At 46.4% G+C, this 22,066-nt stretch overlaps 1 protein-coding gene across 1 annotated transcript in view; it reads left to right on the top strand.

Annotated features, from left to right (window-relative positions):
• The window catches only part of GPR156 (G protein-coupled receptor 156), a 32,565-nt gene extending 10,731 nt beyond the window's left edge, over positions 1-21,834 (top strand). Inside the window, exons 6-12 of the mRNA XM_048504448.1 lie at positions 147-282; positions 2,824-2,934; positions 8,918-9,043; positions 9,776-9,871; positions 10,196-10,432; positions 12,901-13,062; positions 20,241-21,834. Coding sequence (XP_048360405.1) covers positions 147-282; positions 2,824-2,934; positions 8,918-9,043; positions 9,776-9,871; positions 10,196-10,432; positions 12,901-13,062; positions 20,241-21,554 — 2,182 coding nt within the window. The 3' untranslated portion in view covers positions 21,555-21,834. The remainder of the gene's footprint in view (positions 1-146; positions 283-2,823; positions 2,935-8,917; positions 9,044-9,775; positions 9,872-10,195; positions 10,433-12,900; positions 13,063-20,240) is intronic.
• The last annotated feature ends 232 nt before the right edge of the window (positions 21,835-22,066 follow it).

The raw sequence follows: 22,066 nt of genomic DNA, 5'->3' as shown, positions 1-22,066 counted from the left end.
TCTTCTTCTTCTTCCTCCTCCTCCTCCTCCTCTTCCTCCTCCTCCTCCTCCTCGGCTGTGGCGTCGCAAATGGATTTGCAGACCTGATTCCTTTTTAGTAACTCTTTTTCTCTGCATTTTCTTACCTGTCGTTGTGCCTGCCGAAGGATTGTGAAGATGTCCAGTCCCAACCTGAATGTGGTGACCTTGCTGGGCAGCAGCTTGACTTACGGTAGCGCTTACCTTTTCGGGATCGAGAAGCAAACCCCGTTATCCAGGCCATCCACGGAGATGCTTATTCAGGTGGGTGGAAGCGAACCGGGAGGAGAAGAGACTGAACCGATGATGCTGTGGACACAATTCATTCACATTCACTGAGATCCAGAAGGCTGCTTGAACACGTTTGGTGTGTGCAGCCATGTCATCCTTCCATACCTGTTAGTGCTGCAGGGTCACATATGCATACACATGAATACACCTATGAAGTGGCATTCTGGTGAATCAGACTTTTGGTCCATTAAGGTCATTGTTTTTTTACTGCTGATTGACAGCAACTGTCCAGGTGTCTCTTTCATCTCCTACTGCCTGATCCTTTTAACTGGAGATCCCAGCATCCTTTGTAAGGGGGGTGCCGGGGATTGAACCTGGGGCCTCCAGAATGCCAAGCAAAGGCTGTTCCACTGAGACACAGTCCCTCCAGGCATTCTTATAGAGCAGGGGTCTGCAACCTGCAGCTCTCCAGATCTTCATGGACTACAATTCCCATCAGCCTCTGCCAGCATGGCCAATTGGCTGATGGGATTTGTAGCAGAGGTGGGATCCAGCAGGTTCTCACCAGTTCCCGAGAGTGGGTTACTAATTATTTGTGTGTGCCGAGAGGGGGCTACTAATTGGGTCTGCTTTTCCATTAGACATTCCATTAGGTCCAAAAATCATCAAGTCCTCTTGTTTCCTATGTGGCTGGTTAGCGAAGGTAGAAAACGGGATAATTCTCCCTGTTGGGCTGTTTTAAAAACACGTTTTAGAAATAGGGTCAAGTTCCTTGTTTAAGGAAAGTATCCTTCTTTTGATTTCTAGAAACAAAATTAAGTATTTGAAAGTATTAAGTATTTGACAGGCAGCCAATTAGGGGAGAAGTAGTTGTTTCTGTTGGCAGTAGACGATAGGACTTGCTATAATTAGTTTAAATTATGGACAGAAAGATTGATACCAGCTGGAAATTAGGAACTTTTTTTTTACAGTAAGAGTTTTTTACAGTAACAGAGAAATTATTAATGCCCCGCCCCTGAATGCCCGGCCACGCCCCCGTTGTACCCCACCCGGCCCCATTGGCACTACACCACTGTTTGAATCCCACCACCATGGGAACCTGTTACTAAAATTTTTGGGGAAAAAGGGCAAGATAGCAAAATGGAAGAGAAACAGGAACCGGGTTAGCCAAACCCCAACAATAACTTGCCACAGCACAAGGAAGCGTATTAAATTGATGAACTGTAATAGCTATTACTCAAATACTAGTCAGCAATCAATGAACAGAAATCATATGAAATGTCCAATAAATACTGTTGAAACATAGTCCGTTTCTACTCATTCATAGTCCATTGAAAGAACAAGCTTTTTTTCTTCTTAAAGCGAAATCTTCAATATCCACACTGGTAAGTATTCAGTTCATACTAATTCATCAGTCAAATTTCATACATCCATATAGGTAAGTCAAATGTGGATATTGAAGATTTCGCTTTAAGAAGAAAAAAAGCTATTGGTTGGACACTTACTTGTATGGATGTTTATGTAATTGGATATATGTAAAAGTATGACTTAAATACTTATCTATAAAAACATGGAGGATTTGGGATTCACTGATTGGACACTTACTTATTGAACGTCGAAGATTCATTTGTTATATTGAATTCCATATATAAAGTTGATAGAAGTTTCTTTTTTGATGCGTATGTAATTGTGAAAATGAACTACATGCATTTAGCATATGTAACACTGTGATTATGAGTAACAAGCTATATATGATGATTAAGACAATATGTGTTCATGAATATTGAAACGTGATTTTGTTCTGTTGTGACAGCCAGAGTGCAACAGTTTTTGTAGTTTGTCTCATAGATTTTACTGCTGCACTCACATACTTTAAATAAATATACCATACATATTTTTTACATATTCAGCAAATCCAGAAGAAACACAGCAAGGCAGGTAAGGAGGGAATTCAGAATTGGCCCTTGTTGGACACTGGAAAGTAATAGGCAGCCAAAGCTTGTCAGTTTTATTTTATTACCAATTTAACTCAACAGGCCAAATGTGGCATGTGAGAACTTGCGGGGCTCAGTAGATCCCTGTCCACCTTCCCAAACAAGGAGGCTTTTTCTAACAGGCCCCTTCTGCACATGCAAAATAATGCATTTTCAAACCACTTTCACAACTGTTTGCAAGTGGATTTTGCCATTCCGCACAGCTTCAAAGAGCACTGAAAGCAGTTTGAAAGTGCATTATTCTGCATGTGCGGAATGAACCTTAGTGAAAGGATTTCAGGCTCTTCTGGCAACATACTGGATTCCCCAAGGTACCTTATAGGAGGGGTCCTCCAACCTTTTAAAACCCCTGGGCACCTGTTCTTTTAATTTTTTTGGGGGGGGGAGGGAGGAGCAACCTCATGGTATATTTATTTAACATATGCATGGTAAATTTATTTGACATAGACACTGAAGTGTGGATTTTTTCAGAGCTGAAGCGGCTTAGTTGCCCTTTAAAGTTAGGGGTGGCCCTCGGAACAAGCAGAAACAATACAATATGGGCCCTTTTCTCAGTCCTCTTCCTTCTTCCTGTTTACAGGTGAGGGTCTGCTTGCTGTTTGTCGGGAGTTCCCTCGCTTTTGGTCCCATCCTGGGGAAAAGCTGGCGGTTGTATAAAGTGTTCACGCAACGGGTGCCGGACAAGAGAGTGGTGAGTTGCTGTCGTGCCCATTCCGTTCTCCAAAACGGAGCAACGGTCAGACTGTGTCTTGCTTCTTTCTTTTTTAAAAAATATTTTTTATTGTATAGTTTGAAATAATCATTCTATTTACATCTTTCTGATATAATTTCCAAACAACACATTTTCCCTTTTTTCCCTCCCACCCTCCCCTAATATTATGTTTTACTTTCCTTTAACCAAACAGCAGTAAGTTCATTCGTTGTTGTCTTCTTATCCATACGTCTTCTTTGACTCCTGTCTCCTTCATCCGATTCTTATAACTTGTCCGTATCTTCATTATTTCATTCTGTTTTTCTTGCCATGTTTTATTCTTTGATAATATTTCAAAAATGTCTAATGTCACTTGTTCCCATATATGTTCCAACCATTTCTGAATCGTCCATTTTTTCTTATCTTTCCATCCAAATGCTATCACTGCATGTATTGCTCTAATCAACGTTTCATACATATTTCTATATTTCTATATTTATTTATTTATTTATTTATTTATTTATTTATTTATTTATTTATTTATTCATTCATTCTTTCGATTTTTATACCGCCCCATCCCCGAAGGGCTCTGTGCGGTATACAAAAAACCATTATATATAGAATAAAACAACTAAAACCATTAAAAGCAGCGATAAAAATAAAACTAAACATAACAACAGGTTATAAGCAAAAATGGCGTCCGGAAGCTCCATTTTTAAATCCTCTTTCAGGAGGGAGGAACGGTAAACCCCAAGATGGCAGAAGGCACAGATGTAAAAGGCCGGGGGGGGGGGGCACCATCAACGGCTGGTTCCTCCAAAGGCCCGGCGGAACAATTCCGTCTTACAGGCCCTGCGGAATTCAGTAAGATCCCGCAGGGCCCGTACAGCTGGTGGAAGAGCGTGGAGGCCAGCCATATCATCAAGGGGCCAGGGACCACCAGTAAGTTGGCCTCTGCTGAACGGAGAGGCCGTGCAGGGACGTATGGGGTGATGCGGTCTCGAAGATACAAAGATATATCTATTTTTTTCACCATCAATTATTCCCATAAATAATAGATCATTTCTTAATTCCACTTTGTTTTTCACCAATTTCTCTATCCATAGCAATGCCTTTTGTGTCTTGCTTCTTTTGACCTGTTGGTGGGAAAGAAACAGCTCTGAAGGGCTGGTCATGGAAAGAGAAGTAGGAACTTTTTTCTAACTTAGCAAAGAAGGTTTCATGTATTGTCGAAGGCTTTCGCGGCCGGAATCATCGGGGGGGGGGGGGTTTGCGTGGTTTCCGGGCTGTGTGGCCGTGTTCTAGTAGCATTTTCTCCTGACGTTTTGCCTGCATCTGTGGCTGGCATCTTCAGAGGATCGTCTAAAGAAGCCAGCCACAGATGCAGGCGAAACGTCAGGAGAAAAGGCTACCAGAACACGGCCATACAGCCTGGAAACCACACAACACCCCGAAGAAGGTTTCATCTAAATATGAGGAAGAACTTTCTAATGGTGAGATGTGGTTGACACTGGATCGGTCTCTCTTGTGAGGCAGTGGATTCTTCATTGTTGGAGGGGTTTAAGTATCGATCGGATGCCTACTTGTCGGAAATATCATAATTGTAGTTCCTGTGTTGGAAGGGGGTTGGACTGGATGACCCTCATGGTACCTTCCACCTGTGAGATTAAATAAATAAATTAGTATGGCAGCTCTAAAATGCTCTCCTTTTCTTCCTGGGTTCCAGCCTTCCTTGAGTAGTGTTCTCTGAAGCAGTAGATACACACAACAGGGCTATCCCACTTTATGTTGATTGCAGCTCATACGCTGAAACACTTCCTTGTGTTTAAAAAAATCACTTTATGTAGAAAACAAACATGTCAGGGAGGGAGGTTTGGGGGTTTTTTAAAAATGATTTTACTGTTCTTAAAAATAAAGATTGCAACCACAGTCACTCAATAACTTACAATCACAGCCAATCAACAGCTTATCAAAACTCAAAATACAGCATCATATACACCAGGGGTCTGCAACCCGTGGCTCCGGAGCCGCATGCGGCTCTTTCAGCCTTATACTGCGGCTCCGTGTGGCCTGGAGGTCAGAGGGTAGCATGGGTGTGTCCCTCCAAGAAAGGTGAGTGGAGGGGCCAAACTGGAGGCAGCTCCGTGCGGAGCCGCCTCTCCGGCTCAGTAGATCTTCGGGGCCGTGGAAAGCGGGTCCAAATGGCTCTTTGGGTGGTAAAGGTTGCTGACCCCTGATATACACAAATTCAGATTCATTTGTTACACACAAGGACTTCCCACCAAACTGTCAAAAAATATGCCTTTCACAACTTGTCCTGCTTGCCGCAAGTTTAATAACTGAAAGGAGATTATTTTCCCAAGATCAGATGTTTCTTATACAGTCCAATAATAACAACAATAGCAAACAGAGGCGCAACTCAGTGGCCAAAATGATCCACTGGAATTTACGCAAGACTTACAACATTAAGGACAGCTAAAAACTGGTGGGAACATTGTTCAGAGAAAGTCTCAGAAAGTGAGAAAGTCAAGATCTTGTAGGACTTTCGAATCCAAATGGACAAAGTGTTGGTACACAATACATCAGACATTACAGTGATCGAGGACAAGAAAGTGACCATCATCAACATAGCAGTACCTGGTGATAGCAAGGTCACTGAAAAAGAACATGAGGTCACTAAATACCACGATTTGAGAATCGAGCTTCAGCATCTATGGTCCAAACCAGCTGAGGTCATCCCAGTGGTAATCGGCATCCCAAAACTAGGGCAGAACTTGAAACATCTTCAAATCGACAAAATTACCATCTGTCAAATTCAGAAGGCAGCCCTGCTGGGAGTCACACAAAAACTACGCCGATACATCACATTGTCCTAGGCCTCTGGGTGAGGCTCAAATTTGTGAACTGCCCTGAGCCCTTCGGGGGTAGTGCGGTCTATTAAATTGAATTAACAACAACAACAACAACAACAACAACAATAATAAATTGTAACAAAAAGCCAACAATCAGTGAAAAAACTGGCCGCTGTGATATTAAACATTTTTTCTATACTTTCTCTGCAGTTTCTCTCTTATCCTCTACTCCTCCAAGCTTATCGGTTCTAATATATATTTGCAAGATAATTTGCTAGCTGTCTCCATTCTCACAGATGTGCTAGTTTTCTTTCTGGAATGTAATGAGAGATTCCATTCCACGTCCAATTAGAAGACCTGAACGAAACACTTTTAACGGCTTTGCCTGTGCAAAACTGTCTCTTACCAGAGTTCTCCAGGATTTATCAATTAATGGGTGATTAACAAACTTTATTTTTGATAATACAAGAAGACTAAAGGGAGAGCGTTTGGTTCTTTGAACTGTTAACCAGCAAGCCAGACAGAACACCGGTAGAAACTTTTTTATCTGTTAATAAGATAAGAAAATGTTCTTTTCATTGAGCAAGACAAAAAATGCGGGCATGAAAATGTTAGTCCTAGAATTACAGTGAAGGTAAATGTTGAAATGATCAAAGTTCTTCGCATTGCTTAATCGAGTTATAGAAAGTAATAGTTTTAAAAGGAAACTGTGTTTCGCCTTGTTTCTTTTAGGGATTGTCAAAAGAGGAAGTTATCTTACCTAATCGTCTTCTAAGACTTACAGCCAGAGGGTTTCTTGTCACAGGAGTTTGCTTGTCACAGGAGTGCATATTTATTTGATTTACTTGTCACAGGAGTACATATTTATAGGGAAAATATCAATTTGCTGGTTCTCTAAATCTGTTCGATCGTAATTGTGGTTACTGTCTAGATAAATGATTAGTTCATAACTACATGTACGATAGACAACATAAATGCAAATAAGCCAGTAGGAGCATTTGAGGTACATCAGATATAGAAAGATAAGGAAGGCAATCTCAACTCTTAACCTCTGTTAACAAGCAATTAATCTAACTTTTCTGCAACTGTTTCAACCGTCCAAGATGAAAGCAAAGTTCACTGACCGCTGGAAAGTTCTTGAACTCTTCGCTTAGCTTGCAAACTTAGTAAAAAAAGATTAGAGATAGCATAGCTACTGCTACGGAGGAAACATTGTGTAAGAGATCCTCAACCAGAGAACGGGGGGGGGGGGGGGAATAATTGAGACATCTGGCTATTGCCTCAGTGCAAAAACCACCATAAGATTATCTTCCATTTCCTCATAGAAGTCGCCCCACCAACATTTATTGATTTGCCTTTCATGGGCTTCCGGGGCTGTTGTTTGTTTTTCATGGATAACTAGGCTGTTATCCTGAGGTACAGGTCTCTGAAGTGTCATAAGGAGAGGGGGGCGGTAAGGAGAGATAGTTGAAAATGAGCCAAAGAGCCCCCCCAGGAAGGAATGGCCAATGTGGGTCTTTCTGGCCTCTATTCGGTCAGATCTGGAGGATGGATGAGAGGTTGGGGTCTTGGTTTAGTACAGGGGTCTGCAACCTGCGGCTCTCCAGATGTTCATGGACCACAAATTCCATCAGCCCCTGTCAGCATGGCCAAGTCCATGAACATCTGGAGAGCCGCAGGTTGCAGACCCCTGGTTTAGTAAAAGCACATTTAGCCCAGCCTGACTTGAAAGACAGAATGAGGAAGTATTGTGTGTGTAATGGGGTGTGTATGTTCAATTTGAGGCAGCATCCCCAGATCAGCAAGAGCTTTCCAGATCCCCGAAGGTGTAAACAAACCATTTGTGGTGTTACAGAAGGTGAATGAAGCTGGGCAGATGGAGCTCCCAAAGCCAGAAGTGTTCTTTGCTAGTTACCCGATCAGGAGGGGTCCGGGAATAGTGAATGGCAGATATTTTTTTTTTAAGTGAATAAAAACAAAAATGTTAGTTGCTGTCATAAATAGCAGTTTTTCCTATCCGCCTTTTTATTACAGAAAAACGATTGGGGAAGTTTGGAAATGGGTGATGGGGAGGCGAGAAGGTGTTACTGACTGCGGATATAAGGGATAAAGAGCGGGGCAGACCAGACGTGTAGCTGCCAGGGGGATGGGGTGGGCATCTTGCCCCAGCCGCGTGCCGGGGGGCATGGCAGGGGTGTAGGGCCCACATATGCCCTGGGCGCAGTTCCCCCTCGCTACGGCTCTGGGCAGACTCAGTCATCTGGGTCTGAACTCTTTGGAGAAAGGGAGGGATAAAAACACATCCAATAAATCAGTTCTCTGCAAGTTCTTACCTGTTTCCAAATAGACACAATTGAGTGTTTAGGGAATGACGTGTTTTTATAGTCTTCCCCACCTGTTCCTTCAAAAGCTGTCACTTCTGAAAATGGGACCCATAGGTGAACCCCGTCCCCTTCCCATGCCCATCATACCCACAGATCCCTTTTAGCTTGACCCTTGTGAGTGTGTCATTTCACGAGCAGCAGTGGCGTAGTGGTTAAGAGCAGGTGCACTCTAATCTGGAGGAACCGCGTTTGATTCACCACTCTGCCACTTGAGCTACCGTGTTTCCCCGAAAATAAGACAGTGTCTTATATTAATTTTTGCTCCCAAAGATGCGCTATGTCTTATTTTCAGGGGATGTCTTATATTTCTGTGTTCTGTTCGTCGGGCATGCTTCCAAACAAAAACTTTGCTACGTCTTTCTTTTGGGGGATGCCTTATATCTCGCACTTCAGCAAAACCTCTACTACGTCTTATTTTCCAGGGATGTCTTATATTCGGGGAAACAGGGTATGGAGGCTTATCTGGGGAATTTAGATTATCTTGTGCACTCCAACACACGCCAGCTGGGGGACTTTGGGCTAGTCACAGTTCTTCGGAGCTCTCTCAGCCCCACCTACCTCACAGGGTGTTTGTTATGAGGGGGGAAGGGAAAGGAGTTTGTAAGCCCCTTTGAGTCTCCTATAGGAGGGAAAGGGGGGAATATACATCCAACTCTTCTTCTTCTTCATTTGGGGAATGACTTGATTTGCGCTGAAGAGATCCGCCTTGGAGCTTATAACGTCATGATGTTTCCATCTGTCCTGCAGATTATCAAAGACCTGCAGCTGCTGGTTATGGTGGGGGCGTTAGTGGGGGCCGACGTTGTCCTGCTTTCCGTGTGGATCTTGTCAGATCCGGTCCAGTGTACACCGAGCCTTAATGCTGAGCTGAAGGTAAGAAGCGGAGAAAAGGCTGAGATGGGAAACACTCCACGAGGAGGATGCTTAATTGAGACCTTTAAGGCAGTGGTGGCGAACCTTTTCGAGACCGAGGGCCCAAACTGCAACCCCAAACCCACTTATTTATCGCAAAGTGCCAACACGGCAATTTCACCTGAATACTGAGGTTTTCGTTTAGAAAAAATGGTTGACTCTGAGGCGTGCGTTACTCAGGAGTAAACTTGGTGGTAGAAGGTGGCTTTGCTTTGAAGCAACCATGCAACTCTTCGAACATGTAAATCAGGACCCTAGGAGGGTTTACTCAGAAGCAAGCCCCACTGTCAGCAACCGAGCTTACTCCCAGGTAAAGGATCGCGATTTAGTTCTTTGCATGAAAATCAGTGGGGTTTAACAGCACTTAACAGGGTTACCTACACTGCTTCCCCAAAACTAGGTCTTAGGTTTAATGCTAATAATCAAGCCCAGCGGCCTAGATGTGTGTGGGGGGGATTTCCCCCCGACATGATGAACTCTGTTTGTGCGTGCCCACAGAAAGGGCTGTGGGCCACCCGTGCCATAGGTTCGCCATCACTGCTTTAAGGAAAACAGGGGCGCGAGTGGTGTGTTGTGTTCATGCCAGTGCAGATTTCAAGCACGGCCGTATGGCAGGGATTTGGAAATGGGAACCAACTGGGCATTGCAGAGAAGTGCAGGCGACTTCAGTTCTATGTTTCCGTTCTCCGCTAGGTGACGGAAAAGGGCCTCACCTGCGTGGCGCATCGAGGGCACTTCTGTATGTCTCTGTTTTCTGATCTCTGGCTCATTCTCTTCCTGGGATTTAAGGTATGCCACTCGTCGTTTCACTCTTCAGAACAATATCATATAAAAAGTAAAGTGAAACCGGTCTGAGATGTTAACAAATGACAGGCTGTTTCTGCACAAATCCCTGAAAATATTTGTTAAATGTTTTCAGTTCTTGCTTTTACTACGATGTATGTCAACATTCACCCTCTCACAACGACTTCTGGCTGCCATGTTGTGAAAACATGTTGTGAAACGTTAGGAACGAGATCCACCAGACCACGGCCACACAGCCCGGAAAACCCACCACAACTAAGTGAGATTTACTGTTGAGTGTTGCATGGCATCTCTTTTCTTGGACCCTAGGGCATCCTCTTGATGTACGGGGCGTATCTTGCCGGCCTGACCTACGATGTCAGCTGCCCTCCGGTCAATCAGTCCCTGACCCTCGTCGTCGGCATCACGGTTATGTTTCTGACTGCCCAAATTGCCCTGGTGGTGAATCGTTTTTTCCATTCGTGGCACAACCTGGCCTTTGGAGTGACCTCGGGCGGGATCTTCGTCTGCACGACCACATTAAACTGCTTGATCTTCACTCCGCAGGTACAGAGTGGGGCAAATTGGGGTGGAAAGATGTCCGACCCACACCGTGCATCGGAGGCGGCAGACTTATAAGGGATGGATGTGACATAAATATGACTTGGCGGGGCCAGGCTCTGGGGAACGGGGGCTGCTTCAGCAGGCAAGTCCACAGCAGACTTGCCAGCTGAGATTGGCACTGGGGTGTGTGTGGGTTGCGGGTTGGATTGGAAGGAAGGCAGGGGGTGGATGCTTGGACTGGCAATTGCACACTGAGTGGGGGTGGGGGAGCCTCAGCTGACTCGCAGGCTGGATAAGCCTCTCAACGGGCCATATCTGACACCCGGGCCGTGTGTTGGACACCCCTGCCATATATGCATCAAATTCAACAGAACTGTAGCCTTGGCATATGCTTGTGAGGTCACTGGTGTCCTCTGATACTTTCAGGGTCATGCAAAGACCTAGCAAAGCAGCAGTGGCGTAGGAGGTTAAGAGCTCGTGTATCTAATCTGGAGGAACCGGGTTTGATTCCCAGCTCTGCCGCCTGAGCTGTGGAGGCTTATCTGGGGAATTCAGATTAGCCTGTGCACTCCCACACATGCCAGCTGGGTGACCTTGGGCTAGTCACAGCTTCTTGGAGCTCTCTCAGCCCCACCTACCTCCCAGAGTGTTTGTTGTGAGGGGGAAGGGCAAGGAGATTGTCAGCCCCTTTGAGTCTCCTGCAGGAGAGGAAGGGGGGATATAAATCCAAACTCTTCTTCTTCTTCTTCTTCTTAAGTCAGGGGTGTCCTACTCTGGCCCTCCAGAAGTTCACGGACTGCGATTCCCATCAGCCTCTGCCAGCATAATGAAGTGGCTTCCTGGCAGCCACACATGAACTGTATCCTGGTGGAGGATGGGGACAGTGTCAATTGACAGCCAGTGGTTAAGAACTGCAGACTCTTGCCTCCAGAGGGAGGGATAGGTAGTCATGGTAACGACACACACCTTATTAAAATAAACACAGACACTTTATTTTGTGGTAATGAAACATGGCCATCAATCAGCAAGCGAGGCCACGCTGGCCTCATCTCCAGGGGACGGGCCCGCCCCCGCCCAGGCAGCAAGAGGCGGAGGAGCATGATGCCCCTTCCCCTGGCGGCGAATGGCGGCCGCGGTAAGTCCCAGCCGCCTCCTAATCTGGAGAACTGGGTTTGATTCCCAACTCCTCCACACGAGCGGTGGACTGTAATCTGGCGAACTGGGTTCAGTTTTCCACTCCGCCACATAAACCTTGCTGGGGACAGTTCTCTTGCAACTTTCTCAGCTCATTGTGGGGAGAGGAAGGGAAGGCAATTGTAAGCCACTTTGAATTTCCTTAGGTGGAGAAAAAGCGGATGAAAAATCCTGGAATGCTTTCTGTGAGATGCCATCAGCTGTTGTTCTCAGTTGAAAAGCCAAGTAGAACTCAGTAATCGATGAAACACATACAAACGCCAGAATGCTCATTGGCACTACAAATGGCTCGCCATGTTGGTGACCGGGAAACTTCACAGTGAGAAAGAGGCTCCCTTGAAGACCCACATATGAAAACACTTTACAGCCTTGGTTCAATTACGCTGGGGTGTCCAACTCTGGCGCTTCAGATGTTCTTGGACTACAATTCCCATCAGCCCCTGCTGGCATGGCCAATTGGCCCTCCCAGCAGGAGGCTGATGGGAATTGTAGTCCATGAACATCTGAAGTGCCAGAGTTGGACACCTCTGAGTTACGCAGACAGAGAAAGGAGAATGTGCAGCTTTCCTTTTTGCATATTTCTGTCTGGGTCTTGCCAGCCCTTTCCTTCCTTTTTCATTTTTCTGTTCCCCTAAAACACCTCCTTGCCTGGAACGAGAGATGGGATCCAGCAGGTTCTCACCAGTTCCCGAGAGTGGGTTACTAATTATTTGTGTGGGCCGAGAGGGGATTACTAATTGGGTCCGCTTTTCCGTTAGAAATTCCATTAGGTCCAAAAATCATAAAGTCCTGTTGTTTCCTATGTGGCTGGTTAGCGAAGGTAGAAAACGGGATAATTCTTCCTGTTGGGCTGTTTCAAAAACATGTTTTAGAAATAGGGTAAAGTTCCTTGTTTAAGGAAAGTATCCATCTTTTGATTTCTAGAAACAAAATTAAGTATTTGAAAGTCTTAAGTATTTGACAGGCAGTCAATGAGAGGAGAAGTAGTTGTTTCTGTTGGCAGTAGACGATAGGACTTGCTATAACGAGTTTAAATTATGGACAGAAAGATACCAGCTGGAAATTAGGAACTTTTTTTTTACAGTAAGAGTTTTTTACAGTAACAGAGAAATTATTAATGCCCCGCCCCCGGGATGCCCGGCCATGCCCCCTTTGTGCCCCGCCCAGCCCCATTGCCGCTACGCCACAGTTTGAATCCCACCACCATGGGAACCTGTTACTAAAATGTTTGGATCCCACCACTGCCTGGAACGATAGTGCAGGTCTGTTTTCCGCAGGTCCGACAATGGAAAGCTTTTGAGAACCAGAATGAAAACCTCAGCCAGGTGGCCAAATACTTCACCAGCTCCAGCAAGAACGTTCACTCCACGGTGTACAGTGAAGAGGAGATCTGTCAGCTGCTTGGGGAGAAGCACGCCCTGATACAGCTTCTGGCCGAGGTGAGAAGGAATTTAAGAGCCACTTAATAAGGCTGCCGAGGCCGAGTTGGGAAATTGCTGGAGATGTGTGTGTGTGTATGTGTTTGGGGGGCAGCCCAACAGAGATGTGATTCCATATAGTCTCACAAAGCTGTAAATCTGGGAAAACTCCAGCTCCCACTTAGAGGTTTGGAAACCCGGCCGATGGAACAATCAGGCCCTCTGCCCTCTAGAAAATCAGTGCTGTTTTTTTCCTACTTCCACGCATTTGAAGTTGCAAAGAGATACTTCAGTAAACGATGTACACGCACAAGGAGCAGCAGTGGCGTAGTCGTTAAGAGCAGGTGCACTCTAATCTGGAGAACCAGATTTAATTCCCTGCTCTGCCACTTGAGCTGTGAAGGCTTACCTGGGGAACTAGATTAGCTTGTGCACTCCAACACACACCAGCTGGATGATCTTGGGCTAGTCACAGCTCTTCGGAGGTCTCTCAGCCCCACCCACCTCACAGGGTGTTTGTTGTGAGGAGGGAAGGGAAAGGAATTTGAAAGCCCCCTTGAATCTCCTACAGGAGAGAAAGGGGGGATATACCATATAAACTCGTGTATAAGCCGACTCGTGTATAAGCCGAGGCACCTAATTTTACTAGCAAAACCTGGGGACGCGTATTGACTTGGGTATAAGCCGAAGGTGGGAAGCCGGGAGGCAGAGGGAGCTCCTTATTTGGGCAGTGACTCCCCCTGATGTCATTGCCCAAATAAGGAGCTCCCTTTGCTGGGTTTGAGGAAGCCCAGCCAGCCCGCAGGCAGAGGGAACTCCTTATTTGGGCAGTGACATCAGGGGGAGTCATTGCCCAAATAAGGAGCTCCCTCCACCTCCCAGCTGGGTTTGAGGAAGCCCAGCCTGTGGGGAGGTGGAGGGAGCTCCTTATTTGGGCAGTGACTCCCCCTGATGTCATTGCCCAAATAAGGAGCTCCCTCCACCTCAGGCTGCCTGGGCTTCCTGAAACCCAGCGGGAGGTGGAGGGAGCAACAAGCGGCTGCTGCAGCCGCAGGGAGGTGGTTCCGGCCACGTGCCCCCAGCCTGGGCAGAGGCCTGAAGAGCCGTCTGGTAAGCAGGACTCGTTTATAAGCCGAGGGGGCATTTTTCAGCCTTAAAACAGGGCTGAAAAACTCGGCTTATACGCGAGTATAAACGGTATATCCAAACTTCCTCCTCCTGTTCTTGCTCCTCCTCCTTCCTTCTCCTCCTTCATCTTCATCATCTTCATCATCATCGGTCTCCTTCACAGTGAGTGGATGCTTGGTTCTCACACATTTTCCACTCCTCAGTTTTGAGAGCCAGCGTGGTGTAGTGGTTAAGAGTAGGTGGACTCTGATGTGCAGAACCAGGTTTGATTCCCCACTCCTCCGCATGAGCTTATCTGGTGAGCTGAATTTGTTTCTCTGCTCCTACTCAAGAAGCCCAATCTTGGGCCTGTTACAGTTTTCTCTGAACTCTCTCAAGCCCCACCAGCCTCACAAGGTGTCTATTGCAGGGAGAGAAAGGGAAGGAGTTTGTAAGCCGCTTCGAGACTCCTAATGTTTGAGAAAAGTGGACTATAAATCCAAAACACTCTGTAAGGCTGAACACACTCAGACAAAGCTAACTTTAGAAAAAGAACTTTATTGATTTATGTCGCCCTAAATACAGGGTGCTGGAACTGAGGATTCTTGTCCTCAGTTCCAGTATTTAAACTATTTACAAAGACAGACAGCAACCAATCAACTCTTCCCCTCCTCCCAGCTCCTGGCCTCTCATTGGTTCTGAAGCTCTGGTGGAATGTAGCTTCTCAGTTTCTTTTCCTGCACTTTTTGGGAAAAGTTCTACTTGGCTTTTCAACTGAGAATAACAGCTGATGGCATCTCACAGAAAGCAACAGCATTCCAGGATTTTTCATCCACTTTTCTCCACATTGGGGTCGCGCTCAAGGGTGAGGCAAGAGGCAAAAGAAAAAAACAATTTTGCAGAGCGCGACCCCAACGTGATTATATGTTAGAGCATTGAGAAAAAAAATCCCTGTTCTTTGCTTAACAGCCTTGAAGGTTTCACGAGGCCAGTAATTACCTAGATTCTGGCTAGCTGTTGCTGTTATTGTTAAAAAAGAAAAAAAATAATTACTGTGTTCCTATGTACCTGTATTGTACAAAAATTGCTTTGAAATAGTTTTTCAACACTGCTAGGATGCTATAAAATTCCTTGTAATTTTTTAGTCTTCAGCCTGGCGGGTACAAATGTTCTCCTATCATCATCGCCATCTTTGGTCTGGCACTACTCCACTAGACTGTGTCAATTACACGTCAATTTCACTGGGGCTATCACAGACCTTCAGCATTTTTAACAGTCCTTCTAATCATTGTGCAATGGAGGCCCAAAGTGTATGAAGAACTGCTGTGGGGTGGCCAGGGAAAGGTGGGGAGAAACAAGAAAACCTGAAGAACGCCTGCGCATGGATCTCCTTCACTTTCCCTGAGAAAGGAGAGAGAAAGTCACACTTTAACATATTTCACAAACTGTGGGGATTCTCTGATCTGAGGGCAAGATGACAACCAAAGGAGGAGAGTGTCAGAACTGCAACTCCCAAGCCCATCAGTTAACATAGCCAGCAAGTTTGAAGAGTATAATTTGCTCAGACATGATAACAAACTGATTGGGCAGTAGCAGCATGGGCCGGAACGATAATTGGGTGGCTCCAAAATTTTGAGATGGTCCCAGAGATTTTTATTTGTGAAAACAGCGGCGCAAGGATCTCTGTCCACCAAGATGGATTTGATTTGAATAATTCATTTGGGATAAGGGGGGGGGCCCGACATCTGGACATGGCCCACCACCACCACCACCACCTTTATTTGGCATTTAAAAATAGGTTTTAGAGCATTGCCAGACATTTTTGAAATACAAATCAAGAGTACATTCAAAGCGCAGACAGGAAGACTGTACATAGCAGTATACATTACTTAGAAAGTTTTGTCACTTGTGAAAGAAATTTTGCTACTTTTTCCAAGAGCATGACATCTGTGTTGTTTAACAGAAGCTCCACAACAGAACAGTCAGAGTCACTTTCAGATTTGTCTAGGGCCAGCCTGGGAGAGAAATTCCTACTGCCCACATATCTCTCAGACAGTCAAGAATAATGTGAGCAAGAGTCTCCACTTGATTTTTACAGTGCGGACAAACCCGATCCTGGAGAGGGATGGATAAGTAACGACCCTTTGTAATGGCCGATGGGAAGGTATTGGATCTGGCCCTTGTGATAATCCATCTCTGTTGGGGTTCAGTTAATAACTCAAGATATTTGGCTATGTGCCCCTGTTCCGGTATTATTCCGACAGAGAGTGGGTGAGCATGATTTATTTGCTTGCCCCAACAAGATATGATATTCCTGTTCTAGAAGTCTACTTTTTAAGGTTTGGAAAATCTCTCCAGGTGTCAGCTTACAGAGATTATCCAGTAATAAACCTATTGAGTAAATTTTTGATTTGAGAAGTTGATACCATTCGGAGGGACATGGCCCACCCATCCTAGCAGGGGGAGGGGTGCCATGCAAGGGGAGGGGAGGGAGGGGTGGCATGCAAGAGAGGGGAGATAGTGGGAGGGGTGGCATGCAAGGGAGTAGAGGGCTGATCTGAGCTTCAGGAGCTTTCTGTGAGCAGAGGTATGAATCAAGCTTTCAACTTGAGAAGGGGGTCACCTGAGGCCAACCTGGAAGAGGGCCAACTGGTTCAGATATTTTGAGAGCAGAAAATTCCTTAGGAATAGCAAACAGGCTTTTACTCCTGGACTTCTGATTGAATACAAAAGAGAATACCTGATGGAAAGGGACTGATACAACACATTGCTTTTATTATGTATCCTTCCTAGAGTCTCAGCCGTTAGAAAAGACTGTGAGGCTAGAAGCTGATGAATGTCTTTCTCCAGGAATAAAAAAATTTCCTCAGTGAGTAGGTCAGGAGAGGGCAACCCGGAAATATGTTTAGGCAGAGCAGGGGAATGACTAAGCAGCCGAACGGAACAATTAGCCTTTAATACAGTTTCCTTGGAGGAAGCAGTGGCGTAGGAGGTTAAGAGCTCGTGTATCTAATCTGGAGGAACCGGGTTTGATTCCCAGCTCTGCCGCCTGAGCTGTGGAGGCTTATCTGGGGAATTCAGTTTAGCCTGTGCACTCCCACACACGCCAGCTGGGTGACCTTGGGCTAGTCACAGCTTCTCGGAGCTCTCTCAGCCCCACCTACCTCACAGGGTGTTTGTTGTGAGGGGGGAAGGGCAAGGAGATTGTCAGCCCCTTTGAGTCTCCTACAGGAGAGAAAGGGGGGATATAAATCCAAACTCTTCTTCTTCTTCTTCTTTTAAAGGTGAAAAGCAATGACTCGTTTTAATATTATAGTCAAAAAAGGTACCCAGCTTTGCTTGTTGGATGGATACCTACAACAATCAGAGGGACAGTTTCTTTTCCTAGACATAATAAGGCAAAAAAGAAATCCTGTTTCTTCTTCTCCTCCTTCACTTTCTCCTTCCCTTTTCCCTCTGCCTGCAGCTAGCCTCCACTCCCTCACACTCCGCCCTTTTGCTGACTACTTCCTGCTTCTTGTCCTGCCGTGTCATTTCTATTGCCCATGGCCTCCCTGCTCCTGCATATCTTTCGATTTTTTAAATATACAGTATAGACCATATGGTAGATGATAAATCAATACTCACACTAAAAAATGAAAAACGAATAAGACTAGTTGATCAGTCCAAACACCCGATTTGCCCCTGCATATGATCAACAAACTCGGACGTCTCCAGCCTTGTAGTTTCATGCACAAGCAATCCGTGTCATATTCAAGATTTTTCTTTGATAGTTCCCTTTTTAATGTTAATCTATCGATAGATTGGCATATTGATCTAGTGCAGTGGTGGCGAACCTATGGCATGGGTGCCAGAGGTGGCACTCAGAGCCCTCTGTGGGCACGTGTGCACAGAGTTTGTCATGTGGGATGGGGGGGAGAAAATCGCCCCCCCCACACACACACACATCTAGGCTGGCCTGGGTTGCTGGGCACGACATGTAGGTAACCCTGTTAAGTGCTGTTAAACTCCACTGATTTTCACGGCAAGAACTAAAGCACAATCCTTTACCTGGGAGTAAGGTTGGTTGCTGGCAATGGGGCTTGCTTCTAAACCACTGGTGGCGAACCTATGGCACGGGTGCCAGAGATGGCATTCAGAGCCCTTTTTGTGGGCACACATGCACAGAGTTCATCGTGTGAGGTGGGCGGAAAATCACCCCCCACACACACATCTAGGCTAGCCTGGGCACGATCCTTTACCTGGGAGTAAACTCTGTTGCTGGCAATGGGGCTTGCTTCTGAGTAAACCCTCCTAGGGTCGTGATTCACCCATTTGAAGCATTGCATGGTTGCTTCACCAAGCTTACTCCCGAGTAATGTGCGCCTCAGAGCCAACGTTTTTTTCTAAACTAAAACCTCAGTATTCAGGTTAAATTGCCGTGTTGGCACTTTGCGATAAATAAGTGGGTTTGGGGTTGCAGTTTGGGCCCTCGGTCTCGAAAAGGTTCGCCATCACTGTTCTAAACCCTCCTAGCGTCGTGATTCACCCATTTGAAGTGTTGCACGATTGCGTCAAAGCAAAGCCACCGACTACCACCAAGCTTACTCCCAAGTAATGCGCGCCTTGTTTTTTCTAAACCAAAACCTCAGTGTTCAGGTTAAATCGCCGTGTTGGCACTTTGCAATAGATAAGTGGGTTTTGGGTTGCAGTTTGGGCACATGGTCTTGAAAAGGTTCGCCATCGCTGATCTAGTGATATGATTAAAGATAAAAATGAAAGGTTGTATTACAAAATTAAAGCTTTACCATTTCCTTGCCTGCAGAGAGCTCCTCTCCCATGGGAGCGTTAGAAAAATGACATCCCCTCATCCTGCACTTTAAAGCGGTACAGCCTTTTCTATCTGTTCAGGACTCCACCGGCACATTCTGCTGCGCCTGTAGACCAGGTCATTCAAATCGTGGTGGGGGGTGGGGTGGGGGGTGGTGGGGTGGTGGTGGTGGAGGATTAGGATTTATATCTCTCCTTTCTCTCCTGCAAGGAGACTCAAAGGGGCTGACAATCTCCTTGCCCTTCCCCCCTCACAACAAACACCCTGTGAGGTAGGTGGGGCTGAGAGAGCTCAGAAGAACTGTGACTAGCCCAAGGTCACCCTGCTGGTGTGTGTGGGAGTGCACAGGCTAATCTGAATTCCCCAGATAAGCCTCCACAGCTCAGGCGGCAGAGCGGGGAATCAACCCAGTTCCTCTAGATTAGAAGAAGAAGAAGAAGACTTTATTTACAGTCAATGACCAAATATATTACAAATCTCCAAAATATCTGCAACAAAACAAGAATGCAGATCTCTCTCCCGTATTCCAGCACTATCCATCTACATATCTTTGTAGACGCACCAAACAGCATAAAATTACTAGACGAAACAAAAATATCTAAGGGGGATGCCATATTCAGATCATTTTTTCTTTTTCATAATGAATAGACAGAATTTTGCTACCCGTTTAGTAGTATTCTCCTTCTTATCTTGTAATAGTTTTTCCCAACAAACTTTATCAGAACAATATGTCATCTTGTGTAGTAGACGTGACAGGCATTTTTTCCTTGCCTCCTCATAAAGGGGACACTTTAATAACATATGCTGTATAGTTTCTACAGAATTCAGAGAGCAAGAACATAACCTTGCAGCATAAGGTATCTTTTGATATTTCCCTTCTAAGACAGCAGAAGGTAAATGTGCACTTCTTGCAAGACTAAAAGCTCTCCTCAGATCTTTATTATCCAGATAAGTTAAATAAGGAGCAGGGGCAGTGATATATTTCTGTGTATAGTATAGAGGAAAATCTGAATATCTTGCCAGATCAGACTGTCGTGATACATCTTTGATTCTTTGGGTAAGTTCACTTTTAAAATGATCCCAGTGTTTGATCATATGGGTGTTATATGGAAGGCCGCATTTATTAAGGCACTTCTCCATCTCTTGAGCCCACCTAGGTTTATAAGGATCTTTTGCTAGAAAAGGCCAGAGACCATTTGAATCCTTGTTCGTGATATTATACTGGAATTGATTTCTTGGGGAGTTAATCCAGGCTGCGCGCACTTGCATTTTTTCCCTGCAGAAAGATACGGCGATCGCGAGCCTACAGGAACAAGTCGACAGCACCAAGGAGAAGCTGACCAGACTCGAAGCTGCAGGGGGCACCCAGGAGGCCGATGACTCCTTCCGCCTTCCTTCCGCCTCTCCTTGTCCTCAAGATCGTTTGGCAGCCATTTGCTCTTCTACGGTGCCAGAAGACGCACCAACAGACCTGCCCTTATTTGGCCAGCGGCAAAATCCGTGGCAATATTATCCCTTGTCCTCAAATTTACAGTGCATGCCGGGGGCTTCAAATGAAAACAACTCTGTTGGTGACGTAGAGTGTGCCAGTGGACGCAGCGTACCACTGGGCATTACTGATACGTGTAGACTGTTAAACAGTGCTAACAAGATTTCTGGTTGTTCACATGGTTGCAATGACCGTGACCAACAGCTCTTCCAATATGCTGCCCCCCTTGGTAGGAATACCCTCCAAGAACCACTCATGGAACACTTCTCACTGAGAGTGGGAGCAGGACAGCCCCGGGTTCAGAAGCAGCTGCCGGGGATCAGCTACGTAAGCAGGGACACGCTTCAAGAAGTCTTGCAAGAGCTGAGCGTGGATCCCAAAGCCGGCCGCCGGGCTTCTCCCAGGGACCCAGAGCAAAGCGCGGTGTTTGGAAGAAGCACAGGATGTTGGCCGCAAGAGGTTCAGGCCAATAGGCTCACTAGGCTTCGTCCTTATGAGACAAGGCTCGAGAGGAAAATCCCTACCTGCCTACCCGGCTGTGCAGTCCTTGGCGCTCGGTGTGTCAGAGACAGGACCACCAGCGGAATGCAAAGAAGTCTCAGCCAAGTTAGCGAATGTCCTTGTGCCGCGGCGGGTGATGCTACTGAACGATGCTCTTTGTGTCAGCCCCGCTCCGCCTCATCATCGGTGTATAAGAGCAAGCTTCGTTACAAAACTGAGAACTGGTCCAAACATCCGGGCAGCGATGAGGACGACTGGCTGTTCAGACGACGTCTGACGGAAAACCGGGCGCCTCTGCTGGGCGCCAGCAGTCCCAGGACATTCCGCCATCAGCCGCAGGATTTTGCAAGATACACAGGATGTAGTTATCCGGACTTCGACTCCCGCCGCAGCAGCAGCACTACCACGTCCTCTGAGGGTGGGGTGCGCTGCCGCCACAGACACTGTTGTGAGTGTTGCCGCCACAGTCTGTCTTCCTCGAGCGGCAGCTGTAGCACAGGGGTAGACAGTGAGTCCGGCGTCTCGGGACACTGCTGTGCAAACCCAGTTGGTAAACCTCGGCCGATTGTGAACTTCAATGAGGATTTAGAGCCCACCTATGTGTAAATGCCTGGGTGGTCAGGAGTATCATAAGCGTGTTTCTAGCGGAGCATTTAGGCTGCAGAACAGGGGTCCCCAGCATGGCACCCGTGGGGCCCTCCAACACCTTTCTTAGTGTCTGCCAAGTGTTTTTGGAAAGTGGGTGGGACTTTTGCCCAGCAAGGCTTCTGATTGGCCATTAGAGATTTGATTGGCTGTGCAGATTTTTTTTAAAAAAATGTTGCCTTGGCAACACTGTCGGCAGCGCTAGGATAAGGTGACCAGATTTCCACCTTTTTAACGTGGGAAGCGCGCGTATGCGCGGCCGCAGGAGCGCACTGCCTTTTGGGGCGCTCCCCCGTTTCCCACCCTGTGACAGGGTGGGAAACGGGAGCGCCCCAGAAGAGAGTGCGGCAGCGCGGGAGGCTGCCGCACTGCCTTCTTGGGCACTCCCCTGTTTCAGGCGGGAAACCGGGGAGCGCCCCAAAAGGCAGTGCACTCCTGTGGCCGTGTGCGCGGGAGGCTGCCGCACTGCCTTC

Source organism: Sphaerodactylus townsendi, linkage group LG07 (genome assembly GCF_021028975.2).
Source record: "Sphaerodactylus townsendi isolate TG3544 linkage group LG07, MPM_Stown_v2.3, whole genome shotgun sequence".
Taxonomy (NCBI): domain Eukaryota; kingdom Metazoa; phylum Chordata; class Lepidosauria; order Squamata; family Sphaerodactylidae; genus Sphaerodactylus; species Sphaerodactylus townsendi.
This window is presented reverse-complemented; position numbering and strand designations above follow the sequence as displayed.